This window comes from Nomascus leucogenys, chromosome 2 (genome assembly GCF_006542625.1).
Source record: "Nomascus leucogenys isolate Asia chromosome 2, Asia_NLE_v1, whole genome shotgun sequence".
Taxonomy (NCBI): Eukaryota; Metazoa; Chordata; class Mammalia; order Primates; family Hylobatidae; genus Nomascus; species Nomascus leucogenys.
Window position 1 is genome coordinate 85,424,242 of NC_044382.1, and position 12,805 is coordinate 85,437,046.

General features: G+C 39.8%; 2 protein-coding genes across 3 annotated transcripts in view; one reads left to right on the forward strand and one right to left on the reverse strand.

The window, feature by feature from the left end:
- The window catches only part of IQGAP2 (IQ motif containing GTPase activating protein 2), a 307,861-nt gene that overhangs the window by 214,727 nt on the left and 80,329 nt on the right, over positions 1–12,805 (forward strand). The gene's annotated exons all lie outside the window — the stretch shown is intronic.
- On the reverse strand, positions 3,133–9,446 carry F2RL2 (coagulation factor II thrombin receptor like 2). Its single transcript, XM_003261488.4, has 2 exons — positions 9,245–9,446; positions 3,133–4,747 (listed from the first exon to the last, which is right to left on the reverse strand). Exons 1-2 carry the CDS (start codon positions 9,306–9,308, stop codon positions 3,687–3,689), a joined length of 1,125 nt encoding a protein of 374 aa, XP_003261536.1. The 5' UTR covers positions 9,309–9,446; the 3' UTR covers positions 3,133–3,686.

Consider the following 12,805-nt stretch of genomic DNA (forward strand, 5'->3'; position numbering starts at 1 on the left):
TCAGCCTCCCGAGTAGCAGGGACTACAGGCACCTGCCATCATGCCCAGCTAATTTTTGTATTTTGTAGAGATGAGATTTCACCATGTTGTCCAGGCTGGTCTTGAACTCCTGACCTCAGGTTATCCACCTGCCTCGGCCTCCCAAAGTGCTGGGATTACAGGAGTGAGCCACCGCACCTGGCCTCAAGGTTCTTACTAGACATAGAGTCTGCTGTATTCACACGCCAAAGTCGGAATCTTCTGAGGACAAGTAGAGACAGACCTGGGTCCCTGTCTGCCCACAGCCACATGGGGGTTTGTCTTTGAGGTGAGCCTGACTCCACAAACCCAAGGCCTTTCATAGGCAGGCAGTATAGGTCCCTTCTAGACTGAGCATTCCAATCTAGATTGAGATGGAACTCCACAGGAGTCCTTTGAAAGAAGCCTTTGAGTGCCCACACCATGCCAGCTCTGTGTCAGGCATCCTTTCTAGGTGCAGAAACGGTAGCTTTCATGGTGTGATTAGAGCATTAATATGGAGCCTAGGGATCTGGGTTCTAGTTCAGGCATTAAATCGCTGTTAGACTATAGTTAGAGGTTTGAAATATACTGGCAATTACTAACAGATTTAAAATACTGCAGGTCCAAGCAATAAATCATATTTGGTTAAATTCCTGTTTTTAAGCTGTTTTCTTTCTCTGTTCATTGACTTTGAAACTTTCTTTTCTCAGCCTGTTCTTTTTTCTTGGAAAAATCCTAATTCTGTTATTTGGCAATGTCTTTAATGTCTTTGTTTTTCCCCTCTGCCTTTTTTTTTTTTTTTGGAAACAGGATCTTGCTCTGTTGCCCAGGCTGGTCTCAAACTCCTGGGCTCAAGTGATCCTCCCACCTCAGCCTCTCAAGTAGCTGGGATTATAGGCACAAGCCACCACATTCAGCATCCTCTACTATTTTGATTCCTAGAAGTTTCCAGTTGTGTGTTTATGATGGTATTTCAGAACTTGTCTTCCCAAGTTCTGGCCTTGGAAAATAATAGAAGAAAATTATATTGCTGGTATTATCAGTATAAAGTAAAACTGTGCCAAAGCATACGGCCATTAAAGGTCACGATGGGTAACATCTTCATAGAATGGATGCCCAGTTTTATCAAAGGTGGAGGACGGTAATGGAAGTTGGTGAGGATTCTTGGTCCTCTTTAGCAGTCTTTCAAGTATAACCTTGTGTAGCTACCAAATTCCTTTTGCCTCTTGTAAAGAGACTTGAGTAATGGTCATGTTGACTTTAACACTTTTTCTATGTCTGTTCCCTGGGTGGTGTGCTATTTTACAATTGAAGGTTTTGCTTGTGAACATATGAATTATATACTCCACCAAAAAGTTCTGTTTTGCTCCTTGTATATACCATAAAAACTGTGTGCTTTTAACGAATATTGCTGTATTTTTTCCCTAGGTAAAACTGTGTTGTAATTAATGACTTAATTTTCAGAAGTCAATTCCTTCCATTTAAGATTTTATCTTCTTGAAACTTACTTTAGGTTTGTTTTTCATCCTCACTTTAGTGTTTACCTGAGTTTTGCTCTTTGCATAACCACACACATGTTATAAAGGGTCTTCATGTGGAAGCTTTTTACTTAAGTCCAATGAAATAGAAAACTGTGTACATTTAAAAATATGCATTTAAAATTTTTTTTATTGTTTTGTTGGATAGAAATATACAGTCAAGGCAGATTCCTACAGACTTGTAAATTCATCTCAGGAATCCTTTATGCTTAAAGTTTCCTCAGCCCCATTTATATTCACTACTCTGATTCACTCTTTACCACTAATATCTTCCCTGCTGTCTAATCACTGAGTTAAGGGAAAAATAGTCATTTACTTACAGGAATATAATGGGTATTAATAACAAAATTCCATTTCCCCATTAAAAGCTATGTCTAAGAAAAAAAATAGTGGAGGCATTATTTAAAATTTCTAAATGGCCTTGTGAGTATGGTCTTAGTTTAGTTTCCTTATTTTTTTGTATGCCCAACCTGAAATGATATCATCCTGTATCATCACAGTATGTTGCTTTTTCAGTATGAAGTTAATGGGCTTTCCTGCTATTTAACTGCTTTGAGATTTTAAAAATTCATTCAGCCACATAGTATTCAAAGCATGGAGCTGGGTGCCACAAAGACTTGGGCCTGGCATCACCCAGAAGCTCAAGGAAGGGAGAGGATGAGCACCTTCTCCATTACACATGGTACTTGATTGTTCATGGAATTAAAATTTAAATATAAATGAACTATATATAAATGCCATAATAAAAAGTATACGAAAGTGCTTTGGAAGTACAGATAAGAAAAGTGACACTTCTAGCCTGAGAATCAGGGAAGAATGGTCCTTCAAGGACTTGAAAAAATGGACAGAATTAAGGCAAAGACATTAGGACTAGCTTTTCAGTCTGAGGCAGAGTGGAGATACAGCAGAGCAAGAGGTTTGGTTGGTGCCTATATCACAAGCAAGGTTTAATGGGAAGTTGGATTAGCAAGTTAGCCTTGAATGCCAGGCTAAAGATTTATGATTTATTATAGACGCAGTGGAATTAGTGGAGATGTTTTAGTGATGTATCCTAACTGATATCTAAGGAAGATTAATCTGGCAGGACTTATGAAGTGGAGGGTAGGCTGGCAGTGGAGAGAATGGTTAGAAGGTAGAGGTGGGCTGGGCGTAGTGGCTCATGCCTGTAGTCCCAGCACTTTGGGAGGCTGAGATAGGAAGATCACTTGAGACCAGGAGTTCAAGACCAGCCTGGGCAACAGTGAGACTCCATCTCTGCAAAAAATAAAAAATAAAATTAGTTGGATATGGTGGTGCATGCCTGTAGTCTTAGTTACTTGGGAGGCTGAGACAGCAGGATTGCTTGAGCCCAGGAGTTGGAGGCTGAAGTGAGCTATGATCAGGCCACTGCACTTCAGCCAGGTGACGAAGCAAGACACTGTCTCTATTAAAAAAAAAAGAAAAAAGAAGGCAAAGGTGAAACTAGATAAAAGACCCTGGTGAGGGACCCTACAAAGATAGAATCAGTTGGTGAGGCAGCCACCAGCATGAAAGTCAAAAGAGACCAAAGAATAAAAAATGATGTCAAATGTCAAGGATGGCAATACCACTCACAGAAATAGGGAAGATGGCGATTTAAAGAGCTTGAAGTAGCAATAAGGCAAATGGAAATGTCATTTTCTATAAAGAGTTGTGATATCTTTTCTCCTGCATTAACATTTTTAAAATACTGATAAAGTGTTTTTAAAAATTACTAATGCTGGCTGGCTCAGTGGCTCATGCCTGTAATCCCAGCACTTTGGGAGGCCAAGGCCGGAAGATCACTTGAGGTCAGGAGTTCAAGACCAGCCCGGCCAACATGGTGAAACCCCATCTCTACTAAAAATACAAAAATTAGCTGGGCATGGTAGTGTAATCCCAGCTACTTGGGAGGCTTACCTGGGAGGCGGAGGTTGTAGTGAGCCAAGATAGTGCCACTGCACGCCAGTCTGGGTGATAAAGTGAGACTCAGTCTCAAAAACAAACAAACTACTAATGCTTTTGTAACATTTGACCTTTGAAGTATATTTCTTAGGAGCTCGGAAATGGAGCTCCTTGCACTATGCATATGTTGTCCGTGAAAACAGACATTCTCTGTGATGGCTGTCCTTGTTCTCTAAGATGATTTCACTATTTTGTAAGGTAAGCAGTGGAGTGATTTCTGATTTTTGACATGAGAAAATACAGGAATGGATCTAAGCAACTGTTAAGGCTACCCAGGCACAAAGCTATGAGATATATAAAATATAAGCCATCAGTGTTGTTGTAGTAGTGGTTAGCTTGGTGAATAATAAGTATAATATTGCTTGGAGCAAAGCAAATGGTAAAAATCACCAGGATGAGGAGAGTCGCCTTAACATACCACAACCATCTATGATCATATGTATTAAGTGTCCGGATGATGGCTGTGTAGCAGTAGATGATAAGCACAAATGGAATTAAGAATCCAAAGAATGCCAAGGAGATGAAGTAGTAGAGTTGGAAGGGAGACAAGGACTCGCATGTGTTGTGAACATCATGGCAGGTGGTGATGTCTGGCCGAACAAGGTAATATTCCTGCTTCAGGATGAAAAATGGCAGCATATATAAGAAAACTGTTGCCCACACCAGTCCACATGTTACCAATGCATAGGTGTGCTTGGGCAGGCCCTGGTAGGTGAAAGGATGGACGATGGCCAGGTAGCGGTTGATGCTGATGCAGGCAAGGAGCAGAATGGAGCAGTACATGTTGCCATAGAAGATGACTGTGGTGGCCCGGCACAGGACCTCTCCAAATACCCAGTTGTTCCCATTGAGATGATAAGCTATCTTAAAGGGCAATGTAACACAAAAAAGAAAATCTGCAATGGCCAGGTTGGTGTAGAATACGGTGGTACAGATGGATCTGGTCCTGAAGAAAAGCATCCACAGGGTCACGGCATTGGCCGGGACACCAACTACAAACACCAGGAGGTAGATGGCAGGTATCAGTTTGGTACTTAAGGAGCTGGTCAGATACTCCATGGTAGCATTTTTCACATGGAGATGTGAAGCACTTTCTTCAGGGCACTTAATTTTTACAGTAATCGTGGCTCCTGTCCAGCCTTCTAAGGCAGAAAAGGGGAATTTTTCAAAAGAATTTGGGGGAGCTCCACGAAAGGTCTTAATAGGTAAGGTTGGCTTTGCCAAGTTGTTTGTATCATTTTCCATGCCTGTAATTGAAAGAAAGTATTAACATAAATTTATAGTTCAAGAGAAAAGAAAACAATGTGTTTAATTATTTATAAATAATTTCTGTGATTGTAGATCATTTTTATTTTAAAAAGTTATTGTAGATTAGGCACTCAACAAGCAAATATTTAATACATATCATATGCCCCAGAACAACACTATCTCATGCAGAAACAAAAACTAAATGATCAATCCTTGTATGTAAAGTGTTTATAATACTATTAGAAGAAACAAAAATAGCCCATCAGAACATTATAGGCATGTTGACTATAAACTATACAGGCATTCAGACAATACTTATAGATTCGGATGTTTGAGCAAAATGTCAAGGAAAAGATAAACTTGAGCCAAGACTAGCAAGGTTCATAAAAAGATGGAATTTAATTAGTAAGATTCTGCTGGTGATGAATGGACAGAAGCATAGTGTGGGCTATCATGGGATCTGGGAATGCCAGATAAGTTGATTTAGCAAATTTTTATTGTACACATGTGTCAGCGACGTAAAGTTTTAAATAAATTCCATTTCTATCTGTAAGTAACACTACTCGTAGAGAAGATGCATAAAAATACATTGTCTTATGCTAATAAGTTGCAGCTGAGAAAGGAAATTGAAAGAGTGGGTGACAGCTAAATTCCTGAAGGGCCTCTAAACTGTCCTAAGAAATCATATGTCTATTCACAGATGATGGGATTGCACACACAATTTTGAACAGCGGAATGACCATTGTGTTAGACAGAATAATAGCCCCCCCCAAAGATTCTACCTGCTAATTCCTGGAACCTACAAGTATGTTCCTTTACCTAGCAAAAGGGATTTTGCAGATCTAACTTAGTTAAGGATCTTTTTTTTTTTTTTTTGAGACAGAGTCTCACTCTGTCACCCAGGCTGGAGTGCAGTGGCGTGATCTCGGCTCACTGCAACCTCCGCCTTCTGGGTTCACACCGTTCTCCCTGCCTCAGCCTCCCCAGTAGCTGGGATTACAAGTGCCCGCCACCACGCCTGGCTAATTTTTTGTATTTTTTTAGTAGAGATGGGGTTTCACCATGTTAGCCAGGATGGCCTTGATCTCCTGACCTCATGATCCGCCCACCTCGGCCTCCCAAAGTGCTGGGATTACAGGCGTGAGCCACCGCGCCCAGCCAGTTAAGGATCTTAAAATGAGATTTTCCTGGATTGCCTGGTGGGTCAAATATAATCATAAGAGTCCATATAAGGGGACGGTAAGAGGGTCGTCAAAGTCAGAGATTTGAAGATGCTATGCTGCTGGCTTTGAAGATGGAAGAAAGGGTCATAACCCAAGGAATGCAAGCAGCTTCTAGAAGCTGAAAAAAGCAAGATAGCCGATTCTCTCCTAGAGCCTCCAGAATCAACACAACCCCACCAACAGCCTTGATTTTAAGACCTCTGATCTCCAGCAATATAATCTGTTGTTTTAAGCCACTCAGTTTGTAATGATTTGATATGGCAGCAACAGGAAACTAATATAGCCATTATTTTGACTTGTATTTAAGATGACTTAGGTAATAGTGTAGAGAATAGATTGAAAAGGTAAGAAATTAGAGGCAAGGGGACCTGATTTGGAGGCTACTGTCATCCATAGCTGAGTGAGTTACTGAGCTAGAACAGTAGTCATGGAAAGGCGGAGGCGAACACGTGAGACTCTGATGGTGGCTCAAAGGGACTTGGCGTCTGATTGGCTTTGGGTTGCAGTGAGGGAGAGGCAGGAAGCAATAATGACTCAGGTTTCTACTCTAGATGACTTGGAGGGAGAGGATGCCATTAACTGAGTTGGAGGAAGAGGCAAGGGGACAGGATCGGGGAGAAGCTACAACCTGTTTTTAGTCTGACTGAGGATGAGTTGCTGGTGGAATATTAGTGTGTAAAACGTCCAGCAACTGGTTAGAAGACTGGATGTGGGTCCAAAATTCCAGGAGCCCAAATTAGAGGCATGATTTATTGTAGTCTACATGGAGGCTCTCGTTTGCTTTAGTGGGAGTGGTTGAGATGGCCTAGGGAGAGTTATGAGAAGAAAGAATCCAAAGGTGGACTTTAGGGGTAATGACAGATTTTAAGGGAAGAGGAAACAAAGGACGAAAAATCAAAAAATGAAATCGGTATGAGGACCTAAGAAGTTGGAAACGAATTCTTTAGTAGATAGAAACACATCAACTATATGCTATCCATATTTGGTGTTACTTGGCATGTCGACGTTAATAATCCTAATTCCTGCAATTTCAAAAACGAAATCTTAAAGCTCAAACCTGAACATTTATTATTATATAACTTTTTGTAACCCTTTCACATGTATAGAAAATAGATTATCTCAGATTTCTAATGTTACCTTTAAGATAGACTTCTATGCCAAATATAAACCTCATTTTTATCAATTTAAAATGCCAGTACTGCGCCATTATGTCTTGTCCCATGGCCTCAAAATTCCTCCATATTGAATACTTGAAGTTAGTGTTTAGTAACCTGTGTTTCATTCAGAGCCAGTTTCTCTTCCTGCTTTAATCTCTAGCAGTTAGCTCCCAGGTGAAAGGTTTATGCAGAGGGTTTCCCTAAGATTGCACAAGCTGAATTCACGGTGTAAAATAGAGGAGGTGTGTCCTGATAACTGAGGGGTATGGAGGTGATCAGGTGTCACTTAAGAAAAGGTAGATCAAAGAAAAGGAAAGAAAAATGTGGGAGGCAGCATTCTTCTATGCCTGTATTTAGAGGTGATCTTTGAAGGTGTGTTGTGTGACACACAAACCTGCTCACTTTTGCATTTTGGAAAAGTTCTTGCATCTGACATCACCCAAAGAGAAGTGCCTTTAAAGACAGGCACAAAGTCAGAGAATGGTGCCTGAAGAGCATGCCATACAAGTTATTAGCCTGATTTTAAAAAGCTGTTAAAACCAAGTGTTTGTCCGTTTTCAGAAAATTTCTGTGATTTAGCAAGATATCATGCCTCCAGACATGCCAAACAGTGCCTGTGTTTTGTGGAAAAGTTGGTTGGATTCCATTTTCCATGAGAATGCCAGATCTGCGTCCACTTAAATAAGTCTTTTATTCCTCAGAGCCTGGTTTTTCTTATGAATTGTACTCACTGTTAAATTTTTTTATTTTAATTCTTTATAGAGGCTTCCATTGGGCATAATATTTCAGAAATGTTTTTCTATCTGGGAAAAGGCCTTGAAGAACTAGTCCAAAGGGAATCAACTCCGGCCTCTCAGGGATATCCAAGGGAGAGAATACAGTCACGGATTCATAGTTTCTGTTTCTAGTTGAGCCAGTAAAGCCCCTTCCTCATCCCTCTTTTCCGTTTATCTCTAGAGACAGAAACTAAAAACCATGGCTTCAGGCTGCTAAAAGCCTAAAACAAAACAAAACCACAATTAAATAAGGCAGGTTGGACAAGCTTGCTTCATTCTTCCTTCACATTTCTCCCCCACCCCTATGAAAGAAAGCAATTCACTGCCTCTTTGTTTCCTTCAGAGGCGCCCGTTTTCACCTCCATCAAACCCTACTAGCATCTTGAAGGAACCAACCCCGAAAACCTTGTTTCTTTTGCAATTCTGCTTCTCAACATATTGGCCCATCTACTCCCAGAAAGAGCGTGCACTTATTATATTCATAAATCCCACATGTGCTTACTGCTAATCACCACAGATTCTCTTAGAGCTCTCTGCAACAACTCAGGGATTCCAAATGTGAATTTAAGCAATGTTCCTTTAGAAAGCATTGTTTTCTGTTTTTGTTTCCCTTGCTATGTCCAGTCTTTGCCTCTCCCACTCCTAACAATGTTGACTGGAGTGTGTGACCTAACAAAGAGTAACAGATACAGACATATCCCAAATTTGTTATTTTTGGAAAAAGGAGGTTTCAGGCTAACATTGTGATGAGTGAAGTGGAAAGTACATTCAAAGTTGAATAATAGTATTTGGGAGACCTTATTTTTAAAATTAAAAAATCATATACGAGGGTAGGGAGAACTCCCCACTGAAAGTCAAAAAAGGTTATTGATTTCGGAAATACTGACTTATTAGCATTGCCAGCTATTGAAAGCAGATGACTTTATCTTTCTGGCAGTATTCTTGTTTCTCCCATTTATGTGTCACCAAGAGGTTTAAACACAGGATATATATTTTAATCCCTTGAAAAAGTGCCATCTTTGCTTAACCAGAAGAGAAATTCTTACAAACACAAAAACGACTTTCAAAATTGCTCCCTGACTTAATTGTAGACATCTAAAATCTTGAATACGCCACACATTTTTAAACATCACGAGGGAACACTTAGTCTTTGACCAGGTTTGAATAGAGTGAATGAACTATAGATGTTCATTTCCATGATTCTACCTTTTAATAATAAATATCAAACTGCCTTTGGGGTTTACAGTTTGTGTGAGATGCAAAGAAAGCTTGGTTCAGTTGACTCTTAATTTGTAACAGAAACCCACATCCCCATCCTACCCTCTGAGAAAATTGCTTACCACTCTGACAAAAAGTGGGCAACAGAAGCAGGAGGCCAGCAGCTGCAAAGATGAGGGCTTTCATTTTGATGACCTGAGTCCTCTCTCTTGAACTTTACGAAATCTGTAAAATCATGGAGCACAATTCAGTTCCATGTGTCAGCAGCAAATGGAAGCCTTGGTCTGTCTGTAGAAGTTTGCTCTCCTGTGCCGTGCAGGCAGGAAACTTGCCCTGGTCCTCCGCAGGAAAAGGATGTAATCCACTCGATGCTTCAGTAAGCATGGCTCAGGCCAAGCCTCTGAACGTGTTACGTTATCCCTGGAGAAAGGCATTTAACTCTTACCCACCCCCAACAATCTATTCTGAATAAGTGCTGTAATTCTCCCCTAGTATATTTGCATTTAAAGAATGGCAGAAAATTACACAGGCCTTTACAGAACTAAGCCAAAAACAGATGTTGAGCAGCAGTAAGTTTTGAATCTGTCCCATATTTCATTTCTTATCCGTTTTAAAAATGCAGTTCCAGAGTGTAATTTCTACTTAATAAATTATCCTTTCCTTTATCTTCCCAGCTATTTCAAATCTTAATCCTTAAACACTTTACATAATTATAAATTAATCATGGAAAACAAACTTTTTTAAGAAATTCAAATTGAGCGGTGAATCACTTTGAAAATTTTCCATCAATGTCATATTGATTTCAATTTGTCGTCAGTGCCTGGCCAGAACCTGGCTTTTGAGTGGTGGTGGTTTTTCTTCGCCGGGTGAGGATGGGGTTTGTTCAGGCTTTTTTTTTTTTTTTTTTTTTTTTTTTTTGCCTTATCTTGATGTGTTTTGAGCCATTCAGTAACCCTTAGGGTCAGATAACTGGAGGAACCTCCCAAACAATGCTGTTCAATTAAACTAAAATCATAGCACATCATTAAAATGAGGACTCCCTTTATTCCATGAGTGTTGGTGAATAAGTCTACAATAAGATATTTTTAATAGTGGTAAAATATACATAACATAAAATTTACTATCTTAACCAGTATTAAGTGTACAGTTCAGTAATGTTAAATACATTCACATTGTTGTACAACATATAAGCTTTTATGAATTGTTATATTCTGTAGAGTATGACTTAATATACAGTAAAAAAAAAAAAGCATTATAACAGATTTTTCTGTAGTTAATAAAACTTAAACTTGAAGCCTGACCACCCCACAGCCTGCTCTTTACAAAATGCAGCAAGAATCAGAAAATACAAATTTCACACGAGACTTAAAGGCTAGGGATATGCTGGGAAGAAAATGATCTGCGGAAACCTTTCACATCTTGATTAAACTACATTAAACCAAGATTTTTACGAAGGTCAGTGTTTAATACTTCAACTACATAATATATGGTTATACAAACTGAGATAGAATGCTATTATATTGCAGAAATAAAAAACATAAAATATTGACAAAGTTATTTTTTTGTTTCATTAGAACTTTTCTGGGAGTTACCTAATTTCAGGAATTTATGACTTGATTTGCACATGGCCTAGTTTCTGGTCATTTAATTCATTTGTAACTCTTACGTTGAACCTGGCTGTTTAACTAAAGTGGAGGTGTGGCCGTCCCATAAATATACTATTATTTTCAGTCTTCTGGTGAACAATTGAAAAGGCAGACTTGGTTGGGCACAGTGGCTCATGCCTGTAATCCCAGCACTTTGTAAGGCTGAGGTGGGGGGATCACTTGAGGTCAGGAGTTTGAGACCAGCCTGACCAACATGGTGAAACCCCATCTCTACTAAAAAAAACAAAAATTAGCCGAGTGTGGTGGCGGGCGCCTATTATCCCAGCTACTTGGGAGGCTGAGGCAGGAGAATAGTTTGACCCTGAGAGGCGGAGGTTGCAGTGAGCCAGCCTGGGTGACAGAGCAAGACTCCATCTCAAAAATAAAATAAAATAAATAAAATAAGAAAAAGCAGACTTTACATTGATAAGATTCAGCTTTTACTTTTGGTTTTACGTTTAACTCTAGTAACCTTTAGTTCAATGTTTCATAATTTAAACTGTTGACTTAAATTCATCTGATTTGTAATTTCTCTCTTCAGTTTGGCTTATAAGACTAATACTTTAAGCTTTGAAGTAAGATTGTTACTGCCTTCTCATCTGGGTAAAAATCTATGTGGTGCATCTTCTACAGTGATAAGTTATGAAGGAAGGTAAATACCCTTCAAAAGAACTGAGACACATAAATGAACTCATAGAGCTTAGTTTTTAGGCTATAGCTGGGGAGTGTTGGGTTCTCTTAGATCTTGGAAACAGAGAAAAATTAGCTCCTGCTTCCCTGTCTCTTTTTTCCTCCTCTAGTCTTCCCCTTTCCACCTGGCTTCCTGTTTGAGCCACCCCCATCCATTCTTGAAAGAAATGGAAAATCTTGTTGATGCTTCCCTTGTAGTCTGCCACGTAGCTAGAGGTGATTGTGGAAGCAGGCACCAACACTTCCCCAGAGGTCTCCTTTAGCCCAGATGTTGCAGGATGAAATAACAGATAGTTTATCTCGTTTTCAGAGCCCTTTCCACATGCATTATCTCACGTTAACCTCTGAGGAAAATAGTGTTAGAAGCCTGCCAGAGGAACCAGTGACTATTTCCTCTCCTTCCTGCCCCATCCATCTTAAGTTTTAAATGACGGAGTCGGTGCCAGATCCATTACCTTTCATTCATCACAGTCTTGACTTAGGATTTAGAACACGACACTTATTCCTACACATAGGTAAAATGTTCCCATTTGTTAAATGTCATATGTTTCCTGAAAATATCTCTGCTGATAATTATTTACTCTCCATCTCAGACAAGATTTTATAAAACACAATTGCTACCCGGAAGTTCCACTTAATATCTGTCAGTGCTGCTTTTGTAGCAGGACCATCAGAATCAACCCAAAGTTAAATAGGAATATTTACCTATAATAGGAATAATGCAATACATTTTCATTGCTGCTGTTGCTTCCTTTGTAAAGCTATCTTTAACTACTTAGTCTTTGCTCCCCCTGCAACTCAACACCTTTACCATAGGTTAACCCTTTCTCACCTATGTCTGGATCATGCGTCTGTAGCATATAATTTGCCCTGATCACATTGTATTATAATTCTTTTTCTTTCTTTCTTTTTTTTTTTTTTTTTTTTTTTTTTGTGAGACAGAGTCTCACTCTGTCACCAAGGCTGGAGTTCAGTGGCCTGACCTTGGCTTACTGCAACCTCCACCTCCCAGGTTCAAGCAATCCTCCCGCCTTCCTCCCAGGTAGCTGGGACTACAGGCATGCACCACCACGCCTGGCTAATTTTCGTATTTTTAGTAGAGATGGGGTTTCACTATGTTGGCCTGGCTGGTCTCGAACTCCTGACCTCAAGTGGTCCACCACCCTCAGCCTCCCAAAATGCTGGGATTATAGGTGTAAGCCACCACGCCTAGCTATATGTCTTGACACATCTGTCTCTTACACTACATTGTTAGTGACAATCCCTGTGTTTTTCTCAAATTAAAAATATCCCATGGTACCCCAGGGCACCTTGGCACTTAGTTTGGGAACCACAGTAATTGATTGA